At 59.4% G+C, this 24,971-nt stretch overlaps 1 protein-coding gene across 1 annotated transcript in view; it reads left to right on the top strand.

Annotated features, from left to right (window-relative positions):
- ADPRHL1 (ADP-ribosylhydrolase like 1) overlaps positions 1-24,641 on the top strand; it is a 46,867-nt gene extending 22,226 nt beyond the window's left edge. Inside the window, 5 exon segments of the mRNA XM_050767058.1 lie at positions 860-992; positions 2,204-2,357; positions 17,843-19,520; positions 19,522-20,431; positions 20,469-24,641. Of these exon segments, the coding sequence (XP_050623015.1) occupies positions 860-992; positions 2,204-2,357; positions 17,843-19,520; positions 19,522-20,431; positions 20,469-22,474 (4,881 nt within the window). The 3' untranslated portion in view covers positions 22,475-24,641.
- Positions 24,642-24,971: the final 330 nt, after the last annotated feature.

Below are 24,971 nucleotides of genomic sequence, written 5' to 3'. Positions count from 1 at the left end.
TGGGTAGGTAAATGGATGAATGGATGGGTGGATGGATGAGTGGATGAGTGGGTGGATAGGTGAATGGATGAGTGGATGGGTGAATGGATGGGTAGGTGGGAAGGTGGTGGAAGGGTGGGTGAATGAATGGGTAGGTAAATGGGTGGGTGAATGGATGAATGGGTGGGTGAATGGATGAATGGATAGGTGGATGGATGAGTGGATGAGTGGGTGGATAGGTGAATGGATGAGTGATGGGTGAATGGATGGGTTGGTGGGAAGGTGGTGGAAGGGTGGGTGAATGAATGGGTAGGTAAATAGGTGGGTGAATGGATAAATGGGTGGGTGAATGGATGAATGGATAGGTGGATGGATGAATGGACAGGTGAATGGATGGGTGAGTGGGTATATGGATGGGTGGGTGGGTGGATAGATGAGTGGATGGGTGAATGTATGGGTGGGTGGGTGGTGGAAGGGTGAGTGAATGGATGGGTCGATAAATGGGTGGGTGAATAGATGAACAGATGGGTGGATGGATGAGTGGATGGTGAATAGATGGGTGGGTGGGTGGGTGACTAATCTCATCTCTACTAAAAATACAAAAAATTAGCCAGGTGTGGTGGCGTGCGCCTGTAATCCCGGCTACTCGGGAGGCTGAGGCAGGAGAATCGCTTGAACCTGGGAGGCGGAGTTTGCAGTGAACTGAAATCGCATCATTGCACTCCAGCCTGGGTGACAGAGCCAGATTCCATCTCAAAAAGAAAAGGGTGGGTGGATGGAATGGCAGGTCACTAGGATGGGCCCAGGAAGCTTGTGCTGTAATGTACCCAGAAGTGGCTCCACTTGGGCACATGCCCCTGACCCACGGCTCTCTTGTCAGACCTACAGGAAGTGGAGCTCGGAAGGTCGAGGGGGAAGACGAGGCCATGATGCCCCCATGATAGCCTATGACGCCCTCCTTGCAGCAGGCAACAACTGGACTGAGCTGTGTCACCGGGCCATGTTTCATGGAGGTGAGATGTTCCTTAATGGCCGTGGCTTCCAGGAGGGTAGCGCCCTTCTCCTGAAGCACCCCCTTGGAGTGTCCTAGGATGGCAGGCATTCAGGCACCCCCTCCTGAGCCGCAGCATATGCGTCCTTCTCTTCCTTTCTGGAACCGCTTTGGGAGGGCGCAGGCTCCAGGGTACACCGGCTGACGTACGTGCACTCACGTGCAGACGTCACAGGATACAGGTGTGATCGCAGGTTCTGCTGTGAGCTCCAGCAGACCAAGAGTCTCTCGCCTGGTCCACGAGCCTGGAGGGCAGTGCGGCCTTGGAGTAGGTGCGGTGTAGGGGTATGGAGGCTCCTACCCTTGCCACTGCTGCCTCAGGCTGGCCACCTTCGCAGGATTCTGTTCCGAGGTCGCTGTCGTCTTGTCCTTTGCTCTGCAGCCTCTGTGCAAAGTTGCAGACTGCCGCCTGGAGTTAGGTCCTGGGCTCGCATCCTGCTCCATCCATGCTGGCTCTGTGCCGGCCAGGCCGTCTCTGGCCATGGAGGGAGAGGAAGAAGCCCAGCAGAGTGGCTGTGGCAGCTCCAGGCAGCTCCTACCCATAAGATCAACCCCGTGCCTTGTGGGAGCAGCTGTCAGGTTCTGTGAGACTGGCTGAAATTGCCTCACTTCAGTGAGCTGAGCTTGACCAGACATGAGCTGGGAAAAGACAAATGTGGCCCCGTTTGGTCAGGAGCCTCTGCACAGAGCCGGCTCAGCCCCTGAGGGGTTTCCTCTGTGACCCTGGCTCAGGGGTGGGACCGTGCGGCCTCGGGCTCCGCTCCCTCCTCCTTCCTTCTGCACCGTCCTGGCGCCTCACTGACTCTTAGTGCTGAAACACCGCTTCACACAGATGCCTGACCCAGGGAGGGAGAAGGGAAGCACCTGTCCCCCTCCCGTTTGCTTTGGGGGGTTTTTTTGAGACAGGATCTCACTCTGTCACTCAGGATGGAGTGCGGAGAGGCAATCTCGGCTCACTGCCACCTCTACCTCCTGGGTTCAAGAGATTCTCCCGCCTCAGACTCCTGTGTAGCTGAGATGACAGGCGTGAGCCACCGCGCCAGCCTGCCTGTCCCTTTTATCAGCCGCCCCCAGCAGCACTGGGGTTTGGCCCACCTTAGGGGTGGCCAGCCCCAGGGGTCTCGCGGCCCTGGTCAGGTGGAGCCCACTGCGACTGCTGCCTTTGCGTTTCAGGGGAGAGCGCAGCCACGGGCACCATTGCAGGCTGCCTGTTTGGGTTGCTGTACGGCCTGGACCTCGTTCCCAAAGGCTTGTACCAAGACCTGGAGGACAAGGAGAAGCTGGAGGACCTGGGCGCGGCCCTCTACCGCCTGTCCACAGAGGAGAAGTAAAGCCATTTCTGCCACTTTGCCCCTAGAGAGCCAGTGCCACCCTGGGGCCCATAGTGTCCTCTCGCAGCCCCCTGGGTGAGGGTGTCCCTGTGCGGCTCCACTGCAGTCTGCGCCTGACTGGTCACATCTAACTCTCATTTCCAATCTCAGAATCCTAACTGTTGCATAAAATACACTGTTTGTCCTGCGGGAATATTTTCCGTCCTCCACCATCCACATTGACATTGTGTGGCTTGTCGCACTTGGACGTCCAGGCGTGGCACTCACCCGCAGTCTCCCGGACAGACGGTGTATTTTATTCCGCCGCAGAGCTAATGCTGTTTACTCACTCACTTCAACAACACTAACTGTGGTGGCCTCCAGCAGGCCCCCGCTGCAGACCCTCCGTCCCGCCTCCGCCTCCACCTCCAGGCGTGCATTTCCCTCGAGGGCCGATGCGCCACCTCCCCGCCCTCCACCCCCCGCCATGTCCACAGTGGGCTGTGTGTGCCTGGACAGAGAAACAGTCACACTGGGGCCTGGGGGACACATATACAAGCATTGCTCTTAACCCCACCCACCTGTTTAATCACACTAGATTTTAAGATCAATCTCTTTTTGAAACAACTCACGGAGAAAACCAGAACCTAAATGGCAGCCTGCCAGCTCCGGCGTCTCTCTGTGGTCTGCCTTAGTGGGCCAGGTCCAGATGCAGAGCAGGCCTTTCCCCTCCGCGCCTGCCCTGCCGGGCTCGCTGACGAGGAAGCGCTGTCCCTGCCGTGAGGTTCTCTCTCAGAGAGTCTGGGAAAAGAGATCACTTGCTCTTGTTTAAAATACATTTGGACGTGATTTTTCCATGCAGCATCTGGTGTGAATAAAACAGCAGTTGACTGACGTTTATTGCTGTGCTTGGCCGCTTGGCTGGGGCCTCTCTTTTTGTTGTGATTTCATTAAAGGGCTCGCCCCTGGGCAGAGTCGGAATCCCGGGGAAGCCCCAGCCTCAGGGAGAGGAGGCCGAGGGGCCGAAAGCCTGGGTGGTTGGAATCTCTGTGGGCATCCACAATGCAAGCCCTACCCCCACGGGCTTTGTCGTCTCCTATGGGCTAATTTGAAAGGGGGAAGTGGTGGCGTCTTTATGCTCCCACTTGGGATTCCTGTGTGAGTGGACTGGCAAGAGAGGCTGGTGGGCTTCACAGGCGGACGCCACGGACCCCCACTCTCAGGTGTGTTGGGTTCAGGCTTCCCAGACGGGCCCTGCCAGCCACTTCCCGGCGCCTCCCTCCCCGGCCGCCTCCCCTTGGTGGAAACAACCCTGGCATTCATTCAGTGCAAGGAGTAGGCGTGTCCGGGGGTAGGCGTGTCCGGGGGGTAGGCGTGTCCGGGGGTAGGGGTGTCCCGGGGGTAGGCGTGTCCGGGGGTAGGCGTGTCGGGGGTAGGGGTGTCGGGGGTAGGGGTGTCCGGGGGTAGGCGTGTCGGGGGTAGGGGTGTCCAGGGGTAGGGGTGTCGGGGGTAGGGGTGTCCGGGGGTAGGGGTGTCTGGGGGGTACGCGTGTCCGGGGGTAGGGGTGTCCGGGGGTAGGCGTGTCCGGGGGTAGGGCGTGTCCCGGGGGTAGGCGTGTCCGGGGGTAGGCGTGTCCGGGGGGTAGGCGTGTCCGGGGGGGCCTGTCCGGGGGTAGGCGTGTCTGGGGGGTAGGGGTGTCCGGGGGGTAGGCGTGTCTGGGGGGTAGGGGTGTGGGGGGTAGGCGTGTCCCGGGGGTAGGGGTGTCCGGGGGTAGGCATGTCGGGGGTAGGGGTGTCCGGGGGTAGGCGTGTCCGGGGGTAGGCGTGTCCCGGGGGTAGGCGTGTCCCGGGGGTAGGCGTGTCCGGGGGTAGGCGTGTCCCGGGGGTAGGCGTGTCCCGGGGGTAGGCGTGTCCCGGGGTAGGGGTGTCCCGGGGGTAGGCGTGTCCGGGGGTACGCGTGTCCAGGGGTAGGGGTGTCCGGGGGTGGGGTGTCGGGGGTAGGGATGTCCGGGGGTAGGGGTGTCCCAGGGGTAGGTGTGTCCCGGGGGTAGGCGGGTCCCGGGGGTAGGGGTGTGGGTGGGGGAGAAGTGTCACGGGGAGTAGGCGTGTCCTGGGGGTAGGCGGTCCGGGGGTAGGCAGGTCCCAGGGTTAGGGGTGTCCTGGGGGTAGGAGTGTCGGGGGGGTAGGGGTGTCCCGGGGGTAGGTGTGTGGGGGAGATGAGTGTCGCGGGGGGTAGGAGTGTCCTGGGGGTAGGCGGTTCCGGGGGTAGGCGGGACCTGGGTGTAGGGGTGTCCCGGGGGTAGGAGTGTCGGGGGGTAGGGGTGTCCCGCTGTTAGGGGTGTCTGGGGGGGTTGGGTTGTCCCGGGGATAGAAGTGTCGGGGGGGTAGGGGTGTCCCAGGGGTAGGAGTGTCCCTGGGGTACAGGTGTCCCGGGGTAGGGGTATCCCGGGGATAGGGGTACGCTTTGCTTTTTCCATAGAGACGCCCGGTTCGTTTTGTGGGAAGTATAGTCCATGCTGGTGGAGGAGTCTGTGGCCTTCTACGCTGGGCAGGCCGCAGCAGTGCAGCTCTGTGCTGAGCTTCCGAATAACCGGACTAACCGAGCTGCTACTGGCGCTTTAAGTCAGAAGAACCAGAGAGACAGGCACATCGGGGCGAGGGGCCTCACGTCACACACATCCGTGCAGCGTGGTCCCAGGACCGTGGGTGTGGGGAAATTAACCGAGGATTACCTTTCAGGAAAAGAAACCCAGTTAAGGTAAGTCAGAACTGTTGCTAGCGTACGTAACACAGCAGTAGTACCTGTGTAGCCGGCTTTCCGGAAAGAGGCTTTCCCTCTCCACCTGCTGTGTGCCCCGCTGTGTGGAAGGCAAGGCCAGCTCGCATGAGCAGGGCGCGGCTGGATTCAAACGGGGTGGACTCCGTCTCCATCCGCAAATCAAACCCCTCCGTGAGAATCAGAAAGTGAGTCTATTTAGAAACCGATTCTAGATTAGAACACACAAACACAAAACCCACAAGCATCGTAAACAAAAGCCGGCCGTGCCTTGCTTCACTTTCCTGTTACAGAGAGACCCAAAAGTTGAAAAGAAAAAGCCACAGAAAGCACTGAGGGGACACTGAGGGAGACACTGAGGGGGCACTGAGGGAGCACTGAGGGGGCACTGAGGGGGCACTGAGGGGACACGGAGCCAACTCTGCTGTTTAAAACGGCACCGGCGGGTTTCGTTGTTGTTATAAAAGTGACGTGTGCACAGCTTCGGGAATCCAAATGCGTTCACAGCAGCGTGTGGGGAAAGCAGCTTCCAGCCACCCAGATAACAAGGGCACGGTGGCCCAAGTGTCCTCCCAGGAGCCTCCTCCACACACACACCCTGGCTGTGCACCTGTACGTGAGACACCCCTGCGTTTGCGTGCTGTGCCACACACACGATTCTTTCCCCAAACAGGAAGCATCGTATATGCCATGGTTTGCTTTTGGCTGTTTTCATTAAACTAGGTTTTAAAATATTTTTCTGTATCACCATACACAGACCAATCTCCACCTTTTTAACTGCTGCCTGGTATTCCATGGTACTCCTGTGCCATAATTCAAATACCCCGTGGGTGTGGCTCTCAGTGGGTTCCGTCGCGTGAGTGGCGTTTGCAAACACCTGCTCTTATGGCGACCTCCAGTGCTGCTCTCCGCTCTTCTGAAAAGGCATTAGTCTGTCCCTACAGCGCAGTGGTGCCGTATTTCATTCTAGGATGCATTTTTGTCTTTCATTTTTCTGAAATTGTGGTGCATCCTATATTTTATGGTGTCCATAGTTTAAATGATGGAGTTTTTATTTTTGTTTCTCCAAGACATTCTTATGAAATAAGGTGTGGCCAAGTGTAGTGACCCAGGCCTATAATCCCAGCACTTTGGGAGGCCGAGGCGGGAGGATCACTCTAGCTCAGAAGTTTGAGACAAGCCTGGGCAACATGGCAAAACCCTGTCTCTACAAAAAATAATAATAATAGGCCGGGCGCGGTGGCTCAAGCCTGTAATCCCAGCACTTTGGGAGGCCGAGACGGGCGGATCACGAGGTCATGAGATCGAGACCATCCTGGCTAACACAGTGAAACCCCGTCTCTACTAAAAATACAAAAACTTAGCCGGGCGAGGTGGCAGGCGCCTGTAGTCCCAGCTACTCGGGAGGCTGAGGCAGGAGAATGGCGTGAACCCGGGAGGCGGAGCTTGCAGTGAGCTGAGATCCGGCCACTGCACTCCAGCCTGAGTGACAGGGCGAGACTCCTTCTCAAAAAAAAAAAAAAAAAAAAAAAAAAAAAAAAAAAAAAAAAAAAAAAAAAAAATAATAATAATAATACAAAAATTCGCTGGACATGGTGTTGACGCCTGTAGTCCCAGCTCCTTGGGAGACTGAGGTGGGAGGATTGCCAGAGCCTGAGAGGTTGAGGTTGCAGTGAGTCGAGATCATGTCACTGCACTCCAGCCCGGGTAACACAGTTAGACCCTAAAAAAAAAAAAAGAAAAAAGAAAGGGAAGGAGAGAGGGAAGAAGGAAGGAAGGAGGGAGGGAGGGAAGGAAGGAGAAAAGGCAGGAAGGCAGAAAGGAAAGGAGGGAGGGAGGAAGGAAGGAAAAAAGGAAGGAAGGGAGGGAGGGAGGGAGAAAGGGGAAGGGCAAGGGAAGGAAGGAAGGAAGGAAAAGAGGGCACATTTCACAATCCCCTAGGCCCAGCAAGGTGTGGCTCCCCAGGAGTTCTCTGGGAGCGTCAGCGTTGCACATCCCTGTAGATCCACATCTCTTGTGATACATCAGGCACCAGGAAGGGGCAGGTGGGAGGATGAGCACCTCTCACTCCCAGATGGCAGACAAGGATGCTTCAGAGGCAGATGAGGCCCAGAATATGCCCGTTCTCAGCCTGAAGCTATCGGCAGACACCTCTCTCTCAGGCCCACGAATGTGAGATCTGAAGCCAGGACTTGGGATGGAGAGTCCCAATCATGGCTGAGATAGGACATGGGCATCCTCACAAACACGCCACACAGAAATCACACGCTAGGAACATGTGCCGTGTGGGAATATGAGCACGTCAGTAACACACATGTGGTTTAGACTTCAGGCTGATTTACATGAATCCGTTTTCCCAAACTCTTTGATTAAGAGATTTTGCATTTATATTTAAAATTATTGTCTCCAGTGTTTTCATATCTGAAAGCCATGGCAGAGCTGTCCTTGTCCTTCCTTTCCCACATTGGAGGGAGCGGATCCAGGGAGGCTCCATGACTTGAGCGGGCGGGGCAGCCGCTCGGTGCGCCCAGCCCAGGAAGTGGCAAAGCCCAGCCCCGTCAGGCCTAGAACCGCGGGCTCCCTAACAAATGTTATTTCTATCTATTCCATGCTCTCCTAGAAGCAGGGCCCTTTTTTTTTTTTTTTTTTTTTTTTTTTTTTTTTTGGAGACGGAGTCTCGCTGTGTCTCCCAGGCTGGAGTGCAGTGGCGTGATCTCGGCTCACTGCAAGCTCCGCCTCCCGGGTTTGCGCCATTCTCCTGCCTCAGCCTCCCGAGTAGCTGGGACTACAGGCGCCCGCCACCTCGCCCGGCTAGTTTTTTGTATTTTTAGTAGAGACGGGGTTTCACCATGTTAGCCAGGATAGTCTCGATATCCTGACCTCGTGATCCACCCGCCTCGGCCTCCCAAAGTGCTGGGATTACAGGCTTGAGCCACCGCGCCCGGCCTCAGGGCCCTTTTAACTACCCCTGTTTTGTAGACAAGGAAACTAAGATTCAGGAGGTCTGAGTATCTCTCCCAGAGCTGCATTTTGTGAGCACAGAGCAGCTTTTAAACCCGATGCATCTGAAAACCACGCTCAAGCTTTCTCCCTTCCCCTAATCCGGGGAGACCTCACCACCACCACAGCCCGCAGCAAAGCCTGGCGATTGCATAACCTCAGGCCCGGCTGCCAGAGGCCAGTGCCACCTGTTTTGGCTGTGGGTATAAAAATTAACAGAACATCAGCTGATAAAATTGGTAATACCCGGACTGGTGTTCAATCCAAACTTCTGCGCTTAAAAAACTCCATCACTGAAGTTCATTCCAAAGGTTGCTTTAGGTTGGAAATAACTTTGGAGTCGGAGTGCAGGCACTGCAGCTCCCCTGATTACAATCCCTGGTGTGCAGACGCATTTCCAGTTAACACACAGAAATAAGTTATCAGCTCACTCAGCCCGCTGCGGGAAAAGCATTCACACAAGGTCTCAAAGAACAGCCTGAGACCGTCTCGGGATTTGTGTGCTGCACCCGGACCGGCTGCTGGTCAGCAAACAAGGGCTTAGACAGACAAAGGCAGGGACTGTGTATGATCTGGGGCAGACAGACAAAGGCGGGGACCGTGCCTGATCTGGGACACTCTGTGTCTGGCACCATGCACATCGCGAACGTTCTGTCTGATGGCCACCGGGGTGGTCCCCAGGGTCTGAACCATCATGCAGCCCTGTGGGCACGATGCCTTCCCCACCCTCCTTGTGCCCCGAGAAGGGTGATCGCCCAGGACCCCCAACTCTGGCTCTCCCTCGGGCAGGACAGGCTGCACGACCTGGGGCCCTGGTGGTGCCGGTGGGGACCATGACCAGCCTGCAGATCCGGGGGACAGCCTTGTCTTGTCCCACCCACCAGAAAGCCGGAGAGCACACAGTCCCCAGGGCCCTGCCAGCGGGATGCTCGTGCACCCCGGGGTTCCGCAAAGCCTCACCTCTCCCGGGACCGTCTGTGCTGTCAGGGTCCTTGAATGACACCTGTCATGACACAGCTGTGCTGTCTCCCTCTCCTATCTTAACGGTTCATTTTTAAGTTTGTTTCAAACAAAACTAGCCCCAACAACTCCCATACCCCTTCGCCCAGCATCAGCAGCTGTTACTATTTTCTCTTGTCTCTCACTGCACCCACGTGAGCATGCGCACACACTCGCACACATGAGCTCGCACACACAATTGTTTCTGAACCATTTGAGAGTGATCTGCCGACCCTGTATCCTCTCACCGTAAATATTTCCGATGAATTTCCTCAGAAAAGAGCAGGCTCTTCTGTAACCACTGTTTATTCAAAATCGGAATTTAACCTTCGGTAATGCTATCATCCAACATAACAGCATTCTGTTGCAATATAATATACTACATTGTAGTTCTTATTATGTGTTAGAAATTTTGCCTGCTGTTTCATCGGTTTCCTTTATAATCTATATATTTGTAGCACAAATTCGTGACAGAAGCTCACTAACCCGAGGACCTGCACGTCCCACAGGTACTGAGGGGCCCAAGGCAGTTGCTGTCATTAGGCAGCGAGCAAGCGTCCCTGGAACCCTCTGCTGACTTACTCATGTCTCAGGCCTGAAAGAGCGTCCAGTGCTTATGGCCTCAGTCAGCCTGGGATGGACAGTGACCCCGTTATCAGTCACAGCCAACTAGACACCCCTTCGCTGGTCACTGCCGGTTGACCAGACGCCCCTTTGTAGGTCCCAGCTAAGTCACTCACATATAAGGTCTTATGTAGGTCACAAAACATGTTCAGGTCAAGGCCTTAGGGTATCCCGGCCCAAAAGGCCACACCCATCGTTAGCCAGATTTATTTCCAGGAAATACAGATACTCAGTTCTCCGACTGGTTCATTAGCACAGTCTGAACTATTCCCCACCTAGTTACCAAAAATCAACAGGAAGCAGTCAGCAAACACTTGTTCTCGGCTTTCCTAGATGGACAGTGACCGCTGCAATAATGCACAGAAGCTGCTGGGGAGGGGCGTGGCCAGATCAGCTCCATCCCGCCTGAGGGCCGCTCTCCCCACCCCGCAGGATCCTGGCCGGGCCCCCAGCCTTCCAGGATTTTTAGAAAGTACTCATCCTTTGGGGTTAGCTTTTCTTTTTCATAAGTCTAATATTAGATTCTTTAGTAATCTCTTCTCAGCCTTTAGGCTAAGATCAAGTTTAGATTTATTTGTAAAATGTTAGGAGCCTCAACCTAAAGGGATCAGTGTTGTTTAAAACCAATCTTAAAAAAAAAAAAAGCTACTAAGGAGGCGAGCTTGCTTCTCTCTCTTTTTTTTTTTTTTTTTTTTGAGACTGAGTCTCGCTCTGTCGCCCAGACTGGAGTGCAGTGGCCGGATCTCAGCTCACTGCAAGCTCCACCTCCCGGGTTTACGCCATTCTCCTGCCTCAACCTCCCAAGTAGCTGGGACTACAGGTGCCCGCCACCGCGCCCGGCCTTTTTTTTTTTTTTTTTTTTTTTTTGAGATGGAGTTTCTCGGCTCACTGCAACCTCTGCTTCCAGGGTTCAAGCGATTCTCCTGCCTTAGCCTCTCGAGTAGCTGGGACTACAGGCACCCACCACTGCGTCCAGCTAAGTTTTGTGTTTTTAGTAGGGACAGGGTTTCACCATGTTGGCCAGGCTGGCCTCAAACTCCTGACCTCGTGATCTGCCCACCTCAGCCTCCCAAAGTGCTGGGATTACAGGCGTGAGCCACCGTGCCCGGCCCTTCTCTTTTTATAACACTAATTCAGTGGACCCTGCCTGGTGGCCTAGAGCCGGCCACGGAGCCCACGCCTGGCTGGTCTCTGGGCAGAATGTCGCCTGTCATCAGCAGAGCAGTTGGGCCACGGAGGCCACTTATTCAAGGCCTTTGGTTAAACCCTCCCCAGGTCCACACTCTGCTTGGGGACCACATCTCAGGCAGGCGTCTCTCACCCTGCCTGGCCTGGACACTGGCAGGTCCACGTCTCCAGAAAGGTGTCTCGTTCCTCCAGGCTGGCCAGGGAGAACCCCAGAGGGGAGGGAAGCCGGGGGCTGAGCTGCAGAGGGCAGGGAGACCGGGGGCGAGCCACAGAGGGCAGGGAGACCGGGGAGGAGCCACAGAGGGCAGGGAGACCGGGGACGAGCCACAGAGGGCAGGGAGGCTGGGGGCGGGGAGACCGGGGACGAGCCACAGAGGGCAGGGAGGCTGGGGGCGAGCCACAGAGGGCAGGGAGACCGGGGACGAGCAGAGGGCAGGGAGACCGGGGACGGCCACAGAGGGCAAGGAGACCGGGGACGGGGGAGACCGGGGACGAGCCACAGAGGGCAGGGAGACCGGGGACGGGGAGACCGGGGACGAGCCACAGAGGGGAGACCGGGGACGAGCCACAGAGGGCAAGGAGACCGGGGACGGGGAGACCGGGGACGAGCCACAGAGGGCAGGGAGGCTGGGGGCGGGGAGACCGGGGACGAGCCACAGAGGGAGGGGCTGGGGGGAGCCACAGAGGGCAGAGGGCAGGGGGACCGGGGACTGGGGGCAGAGGGCGGGGACGGGGAGACCGGGGACGAGCCACAGAGGGCAGGGAGACCGGGGACGAGCCACAGAGGGCAGGGAGGCTGGGGAGCTGCCCAAGGGCAGGGAGGCTGGGGAGCAGAGGGCAGGGAGGCTGGGGGCAGAGGGCAGGGAGACCGGTGCTGAGCCGCAGAGGGCAGGGAGGGTGGGGGCCAAGCTGCCAAGGGGAGGAGGGGTGAGTGGCCCCAGGCTCATCCGCAGAGGGGCAGGAAATGGCAGTGCAGGCCTCTGGTGTGGATGGAGGCCCAGGACGTGTTTTGTAAGCACTGTTGGCTGAGGGCATCCAAATGTCGGTCAGAAGCATGTGGGGGCTGGTGCGGGGATGTGTGTGACATGGCTCAGGCTGATCCGTGTTCTGAGCAGGCTCCTGGAACAGCCGCACAGTCGTAGGCCCAGCTGCCGCATGAAACCGGCCCTGCCCTTCTCTCAGAGGAGGACACCACGGCCGAGGGTGTTCCCACGGCCCGAGGGCTCTCCGAGCAGGGCCAGGCTCAGGTGAGCCCAGCACAGCCACTGACCAGGCAGAACAGTGACCTCCAGGCCTCGCTGTCCAGAGCCCCAGCAAAGAACCTGCCGTAGGGTGCTGCTGTCCGTGTCAGGGTGGGCCCGGGTGTGTCTCCTGTGCTGTGATGGACTCTAGTCTCACTGTATTTTCAAACGACCTCTCTGGCTGGCCAGAGCCACCGACAACTAAATTAGGAAAGCCGGGCGCCCTGCTGTTTATACTGGCCCCGGGAGGAAGGCATTCCATTCCCTGTGGCTCTGCAGCTCGTCCAAGTGCTGGGGGGACTCCGAGGGAGGCCTGGTCTCGCCCCGCACTGCTGGGCGGGCAGCGGTCACACAGGGCAGCCCAGACTCAGACAGCGCAGCTCTGACCAGCGGCCTTTGCGGGAGGCTTTGAGGGGCGGGGCGGACGGCCCAAGGGGCAGCGCTGGCTCTGGCACGTGAGGACGGGTTCACTCAGCAGCACGTGGGCGCAGAGCCTTGTGGGGGAGTCGCCGAAAGTCCTGGGCCCCCCTCTCAGTTCATGACTTGGGGGCGCTCCTGGCGTCCGTGCTGTTCCCCTTTGCGGGGACACCGAGGTCTGTGCGGGTCACCGTGGGGCTCCCAGAGCTGGGCCTCTGGGAGAGGCTCCCTGAGGTGGGGGCATCTGAGCCGGGTTGTGAAGGATGAGCAGGAGCTCGTCAGGGAGGCAGCGAGGCTGTTCCAGGCTGAAGGGCACAGCGAGGTTGTGCATGGGGTGGGCAAGTGGGGTGGAGGCTGGAGGTGGCAGGAAAGGGGGTGGCGAGGAGGGAAAGGGGGTTGCGTAGTGAGTGAACCGAGCCTCCGCGGGCGCTGCCGGCGGTGGGTGAACCGATTCTCTGTGGAACGCTGTTCGCCACCCACGGGTCTGCTGCCAGCCAGCCCAGCTGTGCCCAGCGCTGCTGTAGGCTCGGGAAAGTAGAGATCAGAACCAACACAGGTCCTGCCCACGGAGGGGCTCTGCTCTAGTGGGGAGCTGGGCAAAAACAGAGGTGACTCATTTAAAAGTGCACTCGGATCTTAGAAAATTGTAGTGCTGTGACAGTAGTCACCCGGGACGTGCCAGCAGCAGCAGCCGTGGGCCATGGACTCCTGGAATCCCCCGGCCAGTGAAGCCCAGAGCGCAGAACATGCTGAGCTGGGGGGCTGCTCGTGCAGACCCCGGAAGAAGGAACCACCCGCAGGTTCAAGGAACCCAAAGACAGCAGCACCTCGGAGGCTCCCGCGAGGGGCAGGGACCAGCGAGGGTGAGCGCAACAGTGGGCGGTGGGCGCAGGACCTCGTAATGAGAAGGGGCAGCCCAGGGGGACGGCAGGACAGCAGGGAGCAGGGGAGTGGCCAGGCCAGGCCCAGGGAGGAACTTGGTTAATGATGATTGCAAAACACAAAGGCTCTGTGAAGGGGGCTGTGGAATCTCCTCTCGCTCTCGCCCAAGGGTGTCGTCCTGAACTGCGGACGCCTCCAACAGCCACAGGTCCATGGCTGAGGCCACCTCAGCGAGGCGGGACTCACCCCAAAGGGACTTTCTAGCTCTGGCCGAACCCCTAATCCTCAGCCGATAAACCCAGAGGAGCATCCTGATCTCTGCGAGTGAAAACGTGTTTCAGACGATCACACTGCGGGGTGAATGCCACTGTGACAGCTGAAGAGGTGGACGGGGCGGCCGAGTCTGTGCTCTGTGCCCACCTCTGCTTGCCGGCCAGGTCCTGATGACACCCTGACCTCATAAGCGGTCACAGACTCAGATGTGCTGTGGAGCTAAACTGGATTTTGAGTCACTGTGACTCTTACGGAGGGCGTGAGGCAAGTCCAACCTACGAGGGTCCCACTGACACGGCCACACCACCCGGGACAGGCGCTCGGCCTCGACAGGGCCTCCGAGTGTGGGGAGTGGTCCCCTCCCCAAGCCGCCCACCACCTGAGGTCAGGGCAATGGGAATTTAGAAGTCAGCGTGGAGCTCCATTACTCTCTGCTTCCAAACTCGCCTCCCGTCAAGGCAGGAGGATGAGCTGGTTTAATTCCAGCTCCGTTTTTCATCTTTCTATTTGGACGGTGGGGCTCAGAAGCCGTCAGCGAGGGATGAGGGAAGGGGCAGACGGACGTCACTCGTGGCTGAGCCAGGCGGCCTTTATTCAGATGATCAGAATGTCCCCACCGCAGGCAGTCAGCATGGCTGGGTCAGTCATCCAAATGACTCACCTGCAAAGTCATTAAGACGACTGAGACGCCCAGCCAGCGGGGACAAAACGTGTGACAGGCTCTGTGGGCAACGGCCTGAGAAGTTCAGCCTCCTCGGGCGAAGGGAGCGCAGCCCTCCACGGGCAGCCCAGTCACAGCAGAGGGGACGTGCCCGGAGACACCCGGCGGAAGGCAGGTAGGGCTGCTGACCCTGTGATGGCGGGGGGTGCAGCCTTCAGAGGGAGCACGATGCCCCCAGGCTGGTCCCCCAACCCCGAGGTCGGCCTGCTCCTCTGTCCTCCCCGTCCCCACGGCGCAGCTGAGAGTGCCTGTCCACCCTGGCTTCGGCGGGGTGTGGGCGGCCACTGGCTGGGGCAGTTCTGGGGCTGCCCTGGATCACTTTACCAGCCACGGGGACACAGCGGCTCCTTCCTAGGTGGGCTCCGATGACTCAGAACAAGGGCGTGCCTGGCAGCAGGACGCACAGCTGCTCCTTGGATTAGTTTATTTTTACAGTCGTCCCAGCTCGCAGCACACTGTGGCCTTGCGGCAGGTTCCGAGTTTAGTTTTCGTGTAAGTGTCTCATCCTCGCCTGGTTTGGAAGGAGCGCCGTCTGCCTCAGTGGTTCCGAGTGAGGTCCCCGGACCAGCCTCAGAATCACCAGGGACTCGTTAAAATGCAGATTCCCAGGCCCCACCCCAGACCGTGGATCACAGGCGGTGGTGGTGTGGCCCCGAAATCCGGATCTCAGCAAGGCCTCTTGATCCACTGATGCCCACCGGGGTTTGGGGGAGAACAGCACACTCTCTCCGTGTGAACTCACTGAACCGGGCAAGGGAGGCGTCTGGGGAGGTGGAGGAAGCAGAGTCCTGTGTTCCATCTGTGGCCCGGCCACTCCTCTGTGTGGGGTCTGTCCTGGCCCTGGGTCATCGCATGCCCACGGCAACACAGCCACGCGGTCATGTGGTCAGCTGCTGTCACCTCCCCCATCAGGGCTGCTTGGCAGCAGCTGTAATCCCAGCACTTTGGGAGGCCGAGGCGGGCGGATTTAACAAGGAAAAATCTGTCCATGGCTGTTCAAAAATGGCGTGAACCCGGGAGGCGGAGCTCGAGATCGCTCCACTGCACTCCAGCCTGGGCGACAGAGCGAGACTCCATCTCAAAAAAAAAAAAAAAGACAAAATGAAAAACACCAAAAAAAGAGAAGTATGTTCACACATTTCCTTCCAGTCTGTTTTCAGCCTGTTCAGTTTCTTTCTTTTTTTTTTTTTTGAGACGGAGTCTCGCTCTGTCGCCCAGGCTGGAGTGCAGTGGCGCGATCTCGGCTCACTGCAAGCTCCGCCTCCCGGGTTTACGCCATTCTCCTGCCTCAGCCTCCGGAGTAGCTGGGACCACAGGCGCCCTCCACCTCGCCCGGCTAATTTTTTGTATTTTTTAGTAGAGATGGGGCTTCACTGTGTTAGCCAGGATGGTCTCGATCTCCTGACCTCATGATCCACCCACCTCTGCCTCCCAAAGTGCTGGGATTACAGGCGTGAGCCACCGCGCCCGGCCTCAGCTTCTTGAAAACAATCGGGTTAGAGTGAGCTTTCCACTTGGCGCCACGTCACCAGCCGCGTCTGGCCGCCGACTCTTCTCCCACGAACGTGGACGTGCCGTTGTGCGGCCGCCTGGAGTTTGACATGGAGGATGCTCTAGATTTTTCAACATTATAAACGGCACCGTGAAGGCGGCTTTTCCTGTAATTCTTGAGTCTCTGTTCCTCGTCCCTGATGATTTCCTTAGAATGAATGACTAACAGGTGTGACAGCTAAGATTCTGGGTGCGTCTACACAGAATTACCATCTGTGGAGGTCAGAGGCGGCTCCACCCCCTGCCACAGCTTTGCTCCTGTGGTCACAGCTGCTCGGGAGCAGAACTTACCCTGGACCCAGGCTCGGAAACACCATCCAATCACAAAGACCTGTCTCTCCAAGCTGGACCCACTTGGTCCCGTCTCCTTGAAAGCTGGGCTGGTAGGAAGGAGTCCCTGGTGGACCCGCAGAAAAGCATCTCACTGGGAACGGGCGGCCCCCAGCCTCAGGGGCTCCTCGGAGCCATTTTGAAAGCGGCTCCAGAGACCCAGCCAAGTGATGCCAGCCCTCCTCCCTCCTCTCTGCAGCCCCCTCCTCCCCTCCTCTCTGCAGCCCCCTCCTCCCCTCCTCTCTGCAATGCCCCCCCCCCTCCTAACTGCAGCCCTCTCCCTCCCCTCTCCCCTCTCTGCATCCCCCTCCTCCCATCCTTTCTGTACCCCCTTCTTTCCCTCCTCTCCGCAATGCCCCCCTCCCCTTCTAACTGCAGCCCCCTCCTTCCCTCTGCAGCCCCTCTCTCCCCTCTGCAGCCCCCTCCTCCCCTCCTCTCTGCAGCCCCCTCCTCCCCTCCTCTCTGCAGCCCCCTCCTCCCCTCCTCTCTGCAGGCCCCTCTTTCCTTCCTCTCTGCAGCCCCTTCTCCCCTCCTCTCTGCAGGCCCCTCTTTCCTCCTCTCTGCAGCCCCCTCCCTCCCTCCTCTCTGCAGCCCCCCCTCCTCCCCTCCTCTCTGCAGCCCCCCCCTCCTCCCCCTCCTCTCTGCAGCCCCCTCCTCCCCCCCTCCTCTCTGCAGGCCCCTCCTCCCCCTCCTCTCTGCAGGCCCCTCCTCCCCTCCTCTCTGCAGCCCCCTCCCCCCTCCTCTCTGCAGCCCCCTCCTCCCCTCCTCTCTGCAGCCCCCTCCTCCCCTCCTCTCTGCAGGCCCCTCCTCCCTTCCTCTCTGCAGCCCCCCTCCTCCCCCCTCTCTGCAGGCCCCTCTTTCCTTCCTCTCTGCAGCCCCTTCTCCCCCACTCCTGGGGGGCCACTGCCCACTGCAGTGCTGGTTCCTGCCCAGGAGCTTGTGAGGAAATTCTTTCTCCTCTCTCCACCCACCCCAGACCTGAGCGATTTACCAAATCTTCAGAATCTCTGCTGTAGGGATCCAAGTCCCTGGACCGTGGCAGAATTTATGCTGTTAGTTTCATCTTTCGTACTTAACAGTAGAGACATACACAGGCCACACAGAGAATAGACACTTCTTTATACTCGCTGTTTCACCTACTGTACAAGCAAAATATGTTTGTTAAATTTTTTTAATATGTTGTATATACAAAGTGGTTTTCCAAATGTTTTCACAAAACCGTTCAACGTCAACTCCTCAGTGCCCTCAGGAGGAGCGTGGCTCAGAAGTTCCTGCCATTTAACAGGAAACAGTGACCCAGAAAAGCTTTGGCATCCCTGACACCCCCGAATTAACAGCAGGGACAGCCCAGAAGCCACAGCTCCTGGCTCCTAATCTCTGTCTCTCCCTACCACACTTTCGGGGCCCCTGAGAACATGGGATTGCCCCATAATCAATGTTCTAGAATCACCTTGCAAAAAACATGATGACGAAATAAGTGATGATTCCTTTTTTTCTACAGTCGGAAGAGCAGAAAGACCTGCAGTGACATCATGTCTGTGGACGCCCAAGCCCTGAAGAAGAAGATGGGCAAGCTGGCCTGTGACCCGGCCGCCCACTCCATCCTCAGCAGCTTGCTGCTGTATGTCATGGGCCGCACAGACCGGCCCTCGGGGACAGAGGCTGGGGAGAGCAGGCCCAGCCACCAGACCCAGACCCAGGAGGCCACCCAGAGGCCCACGCGCTTCCAGCTCCTGCAGGCCAAGTTCCTGGGCACTGGCCGGGAGCGCTACCTCAAGAGGACCCGGGAGGTGGGCCGGCTGATCTCCAAGGACAAGCAGGGGCCCGGTGGGGGCCTCGTGGGTGCCACCATCAACAAGCTCCTGGAGAAGACCAAGGAGCCGGCCCCGAAGCCCTGCCCCAGCGAGAAGCCCCGCTGGGGCCACCCGGCCGGGAAGAGCACCGTGAAGAACATCTTGAAGATATTCTTGGCCGCCGAGGAGAAGGAGGTGAAGGAGAAAGAAGCGCGCGAGAAGCCTGCCGCGGAGCGGCCCAAAGTCGCCAGGGGCCTCTTGCCGAAGATCATGGGCAAGAGCTCGGTGCTGTCCAAGCTGCGGGAGAAGTTCGAGCAGAACAGCTGCCTGTGCTCAGAGGCCGGGGCGCTGAGGGTGCACACGCGGGAGCGGAGGAAGAGGAACCTGCAGAGGAAGAAGATGCACCGGCCGGAGGTGTGCGTGCTGCACACGGCCACCATGGCCAGCACCTGCGTCAAGACGCCGCTCGCCCGCTTTCTGGCCTGCACGGCCGAGCCCCTGCCGGCCCTCAGCATCGCCACCATCGTCTGTGGCCCCAGGAGCTGGCTGTCCCACTGCACCAAAATCAGCCACTCGGAGGCGAGGCGTCTGCCCAGAGGAGAAGCCAGCGTGCTCCCCAGTGCCAGGGAGACGGAACCCAGTGGCAATAAAGCAGCAGGAAAGGGCCCCCTGGAGGGGGAGCCCCAAAGACAGCCAAGGCCCTCGAAGCCCGTGACACCCCAGGTGATGGCTCGGAGGGACGGCCAGGCTGTCCCCTCGATGGCCCCCTCTTGTGCTCCCTGCACAGGTGAAGTCCTCCCTGGCCTTGTGCCTGCATCGTCCCCACTGAGATCGGCCAGCCCGTGGGGCACCAGATCAGCCTCAGGTGACGGGACGGCAGACCCCACGGCAGAGAGCACTGCAGGAGGCGTCCAGGAGGTGAGGGGAGCCAGACTCACGTGGTCTCCTGGGCCCCCGGGTGAGAGTGCAGGGGAGGGCCCTGAAATCACCATGACTGTTTGCAGTTCAGAGGACGAACGGGAAGGACCAGGCTTCCCAGACCCAGGCAGAGACCCGCTCTTTGCCACCCAGAAGTATTTCCCAGAACAGAAGGTGCCGGGCCACATCCCACCACTGAACACTCCATCGGTCCAGGCTGCTCGGAGAACACAGCCTGCCACGGAGCCCCCACGGATAACTGTCCAAATCCCGGTTGTCCACGAAATGCCAGCCCCTCCCCCCATGCTGCAAAATACGGCAAGTTGTGAAAACAAACGTTCTCGTATTTTTGGAGGAGGGAATGTGGTTGAAAATGCACACACAGAATTTCCCACCGTGACTGAGAACAGAAAGGGTCACCAAGCCCCAGTGGAACTGAGCAAGCTTTCAGGGACCCAGGTGGGACTTCGGTGTCTCTTCGCCGCAAGGGCCAGGGGCAGCCTGGGATCCGGCAGCAGCAAGAAGGACTGCAGGTGCCGACCACAGTGTCCCAGAGAGAGTTCCGACACAGAGACTCCAGACAGAGAAGGAAAACAAAGGCAGCTTTGAGAATTCACACGGTCCCAGGAATCCTGACGATATTTCAGGAGAGAGGACCTCTGAGCTCAGAGAGGAGAAGCATCCGTTGCCAGAATCTAATGAAATATCAACGCAGAACAAGGGCTCCGCATCGAGTTATCCTGCAGCCTCACAAAACCTTCTGAGGGGAAATACCAGCCATGCCTCCAGCAGCCAGCAAGTCCTGTCCCCGACCGGGAGAAATCCAACAGGTGCCCCCGCGTCGCTGGCAGCACCATCCAAGGGGCATATGGGGCCTGAGGGTGTCACCCCGATGGGCACAACTGTGCCCGACGCGCTGGAGGAATGCAGAAGGCCACTGCTAACAGAGTCTGCTCAGCCCCTGAAGGCTGCCGAGGAAATCACCAGCCATGAATTTCACGAGAACCCACTGTCCTCATTAAATGAACGACCCAAACCAGGTGTGAAAGCCTGTGGGGCGATGGCAGCTGCAGGGAGCATTGTGAGCCGTGCCACGCCTGCACCAGTGCCAGGCAGCACCCAGAGCCCTGGAGACCGCAGAGTGGGAGAGCCAGAGACGCTGGGCCAGGAGGGAAGCAGAGCCTTGTCCAAAAGCCATCCCAGAGGAGAGGCTCTCCCTCAAGACCCCCACAGCCACGGCCTCCTGGCCCCCGGGGGATCCTCGGAGCCCCAGAGTGGAGCAGCAGGGAGGAGACTCCTGAGAAGTGCAGCCCTCGCCCGGCACCCAGAGGATGCTGTCGCCCTCGCCCGGCACCCAGAGGACGCTGCGGCCCTCGCCCGGCACCCAGAGGAGAGAGGATGCTGTCGCCCTCGCCTGGCACCCAGAGGCACCCCGATTACACACTTCAAACACGTCGGCAGCCAGCAGACATACAGCAGCCGTAGGAGGCAGAAAGGATGTGGCTGTGGAAGGAAACCTTTTGGGTTTCAGCACAAAGTCTGGAATTCCTGCTTCTGATCATCCTAGACCACAGGCAAAGAGTGTGGCAGAGTCCCCGAGCTATGGCCCTGGCCTCCCACCGTCGCCTCCTGAGAACCCACAGGCAAAGGGCAGGGAGGGTGTCATGTCTCCCGGTGGGGCACAGCCTGACCATCTGCTTCCCGCGATGCCTCCCATGCAGGTGGACATGGGGTGGGCAGGTGGCACCCACCAGCGGGACCCTCCCCATCTACAGGCACACCTGCCCCCTGCTGCTGGTGACACACAGGCCAAGCTCTGGGCCAGTGTCCCCGACCCTAGGACCCAAGCAGGTGAATCCCAGGGGCGTCCCCTGACACAGGCGGACCTGGGGAGGCAACAGAGTGACCAGGCGCAGGAGGAGACCCCCCAGCCCGGGGGTGCAGGGAAGAGGGTGGTGCCATCGGGCCCTAAGGTTATGCTGAACCAAGCAAAAGAGCCTCAGACACGGTGGGCACAGGATCTGGCCGGGGACAAAGGGACGGCCATTGGGGTTGGGGGTGCCTGCCAGCGCAGTGACCAAGGTGAGCAGCATCTGCAGGGACCCTGGGAGGAGCAGGAGAGGAGCACAGCGCGGGGGGAGGGCACCAGGGCTGCCAAGAACCCAGCTGTGCCTCCAGGGGACTCCAAGGGGCTGGGAAGCCTGGCGGCCCAGGGACAGGCCCAGAAATGGGCTCAGGGGCAGGCCCAGGGACAGGCCCAGAAACAGGTTCAGAAACTGGCCCAGGGACAGGTTCAGGGACACACTCAGGAACAGGCCCAGTGGCAGACCCAGATAGAGGCCCAGGGACAGGCACAGGAACAGGCTCAGGGTGGGACCCAGGGACAGGTTCAGGGACAGGCCCAGAAACAGGCCCAGAAATGGGCTCAGGGACACGTTCAGGGACAGGCCCAGAAACAGGTTCAGGAACGGGCTCAGGGGCAGGCCCAGAAAGGGGCTCAGGCACGGGCCCAGGAACAGGCTCAGGGACAGGTTCAGGGACAGACCCAGAAATGGGCTCAGGGACACGTTCAGGGACAGGCCCAGAAACAGGTTCAGGAACAGGCTCAGGGACAGGCCCAGTGGCAGACCCAGATAGAGGCCCAGAAACGGGCTCAGCAGCAGGCCCAGAAAGGGGCTCAGGCATGGGCCCAGGAACAGGCTCATGGGCAGACCCAGATAGAGGCTCAGGGGCAGGCCCAGAAAGGGGCTCAGGAACGGGCTCGGGAACAGGCTCAGGGGCAGGCCCAGATAGAGGCCCAGAGGCGGGCTCAGGAACAGGCCCAGAAAGGGGCTCAGGAACGGGCACGGGAACAGGGCCGGGAGCAGACCCAGACAGAGGCTCAGGGGCAGGCCCAGAAATGGGCTCAGGGGCAGGCTCGGGAACAGGGTTGGGAACAGGCCTTGATATGTGGGATGGCATCTCGGGCCTGGGAGCAGCCCATCAGTGGCACAGCTGAGGGAGTGGATGCTGCTGGCAGGAGTGGGGCGTCTGGAAGCCCAGCCCCCAGGGATGGTGGACAGTCGGGGGGCAGCGGCCTAGGGGAGCCCAGCACCCGGCACCCACCCCCAGGAAGCCGCCCCCTCAGGGGCACGAGCATTGCCACCTCTCCCCTGAGGCTGGGAAAGAGCCCAGCTGAGCCCACGCCCGAGGCTGGGGGCTGCTGGACTCCCCAGGCCCAGGCCCAGAAGGGGCCCCCAGACCACCCCAGGGCTGAGAGGGTCCCGCAGGACACGATGAAGGCATCAGAGCCTGAGCGTCACAGGAGGTCCACGCGCCTGGCCAAGTACAAAGCCCAGAGCTTCAGTGACCAGAGGGCCTTCGATTTGTCCTTCAGACCAATGAGCGTCAGGGCCAGCGACACGTCTGAGCTCCCAAAGTGAGGCCCCGAGTCCACACCGTGGCTCGCCCAGCACTGTGACATCTGCCCATCAAGGGCCTTCAGGCATTTTCCTGCCTCCAAATGCGTCTTGGAGAATCCCCTACGGAGACGCCTGTTTCCATAATTCTCTCTCCCTTCTTCACAAGCTGACCTTGGGAGGACTGAGCTACATGAGGGTCGGGTCCCTGTCACCCCACAGAGCCACGAGGCCATGGGGGTGGGAGGTGCGGGCCTGTGGCCTCACCAGGCCCTCGGGATTCTTTGTGTCTTCACCCAAGGGCGCCAGCTCACCCCTGTCTCACATACCCTGCAGCGTGGAGCTCACACCTCCCGCAGTGGCACGGTGTGTGCGCCTCCTCGACCTGCAGGACACTGGTGCTTTGGGACGCCTCCCCAGCTCTCACAGGGCCTCCTCCCACCACTCCCTGTCCATGCCCCGCCATGCCCTGCTCTGACGTGGCCGTGTGACACCCACCCTCCATGGGCCCAAAGTGACACACACGGCCCCACCTCGCAGGACTCGAAAGAAAGGGCAGAGTTTCAGGCCGGGCGCAGTGGCTCATGCCTGTAATCCCTGCACTTTGGGAGGCTGAGGCGGGTGGATCGGGAGGTCTGGAGATGGAGACCATCCTGGCCAACATGGTGAAACCCTGTCTCTACTAAAAGTACAAAAAATTAGCCAGGCATGGTGGTAGGCGCCTGTGGTCCCAGCTACTCGGGAGGCTGAGGCAGGACAATGGTGTGAACCCGGGAGGCAGAGCTTGAAGTGAGCCGAGATCGCGCCACTGCACTCCAGCCTGGGAACAGAGCGAGACTCCATCTCAAAAAAAAAAAAAAAAAAAAAGAAAGGGCAGAGCTTCCTCCAGCCTCAGACGCCCAGGCGGTGCCAGGTGCTGTGTGGCTGCTGGGCCATGTGGTGGTCACCAGAGGGTGTGGGGACGCTGGGAGGCCAGGCCAGAGCCAGCTCATCTGGAGGAAGAGGCCTCAGGAAATGCTCACGTTAAGTTCTGAGAAAGGGACAGTGCGGAGCCCTGGGAAGCCGGGATCCCAAGGAAGCTTCGTCTGGAAACCGGGTGCTGAGTTCCCTTCCCTGCGGTCCTGCGAGTGGCTCCGCTGGTGCCGGTGACCTGAGAGCATCGCTGTCCGTCCTCCGTCCTCCCAAACAGCATAGAAGTGTTTCCTGCCCTGGCCAGAGGCGGCCACAACTCCAGCCTTGTTCAGGTGCTGAGATAACGCGTTTCAGGCTGGAATATTTGAATGCTGTCTAGAAGCACAAGACGGAAATCAAAGCGGCCCTTCGTCACATTGCCTCGAGATGGTTCTTGTTGCTACTCCGGACTACTTTTTAGGCTCTTCCTCCATGCATCTATTTTAAAGCACTTTCTTCCCCATGACGGGGTCATGCACCTCCGTGTCGCGATCTATCGTCCCAGGCCACTCGCTGGCCTCTGAAACCCTGACCCGTGAGGCCACCCGGCTGCCTGAGGGGCCCTGGAGCAGCTGGATTTTCAGCGTGAACCGATGCAGCCTGTCGTCCTACGGGGCCCCGCACCCTCGTTTTTGGTGGTGCCCTCCCTGTGGAAAGTTAATTCCTGCTTTTTGAAGGTGTCTTGGCGTTTTCTGCCTTTGCTACTGAGCAGTTTCCTGAAACAGCCCTACACGTTCGCACAGGGGCTGTGGTGCCTGCTGTGAGCACCTCTGTTTTCTGACTCTAAATAGAGGAAGGTGTTTTCCAGTGTTGGCTTTGAGAGGGCGTTTAGCAAGCACGTCCTACCCACGGCGAGGCTGGGGTCTCTCCTACCAGGGAAGGTCCACTCCGGCAGAAAAAAGGGCCCCATTGTGCCAGTGGCTTTGGCTCCAGGGGCCACGCAGGCGGCAGGACGTCGTGCTCCAGGGAGAGCACAGGTTTCCTTCCCGTCTAACAATTAACTTAAGATCCAGCAGGTTTGACCCACCCTCACCTGCTGGGACATGCCAGTGCTGGTGTCTGGAAGGAAGGTCGGGCTGTGCTCAGCTCTGGGGGGCCGCTCCCCACAGCTCCCCTCAGAGGGCCCCTGGGGCCTTCTCTATAAATCGGGGGCTCTGCTCAGCTCTGGGGGGCCGCTCCCCACAGCTCCCCTCAGAGGGCCCCCGGGGCCTTCTCTGTAAATCGGGGGGCTGTGCTCAGCTCTGGGGGGGCTCCCCGCTCCCCTCCCTCTACAGCTGGGGGGCCGCTCCCCTCAGCTCCCCTCAGAGGGCACCCGGGGCCTTCTCTATAGATCGGGGGCTGTGCTCAGCTCTGGGGGGCCACTCCCCACAGCTCCCCTCAGAGGGCACCGGGGCCTTCTCTATAGATCGGGGGCTGTGCTCAGCTCTGGGGGGCCGCTCCCCACAGCTCCCCTCAGAGGGCCCCCGGGGCCTTCTCTGTAAATCGGGGGGCTGTGCTCAGCTCTGGGGGGCCGCTCCCCACAGCTCCCCTCAGAGGGCCCCCGGGGACTTCTCTATAGATCGGGGGCTAT

This window comes from Macaca thibetana, chromosome 17, assembly GCF_024542745.1.
Source record: "Macaca thibetana thibetana isolate TM-01 chromosome 17, ASM2454274v1, whole genome shotgun sequence".
Lineage (NCBI taxonomy): Eukaryota > Metazoa > Chordata > Mammalia > Primates > Cercopithecidae > Macaca > Macaca thibetana.
Note: the sequence above shows the minus strand (reverse complement) of the source record. Positions and strands in the feature narration are given on the sequence as shown.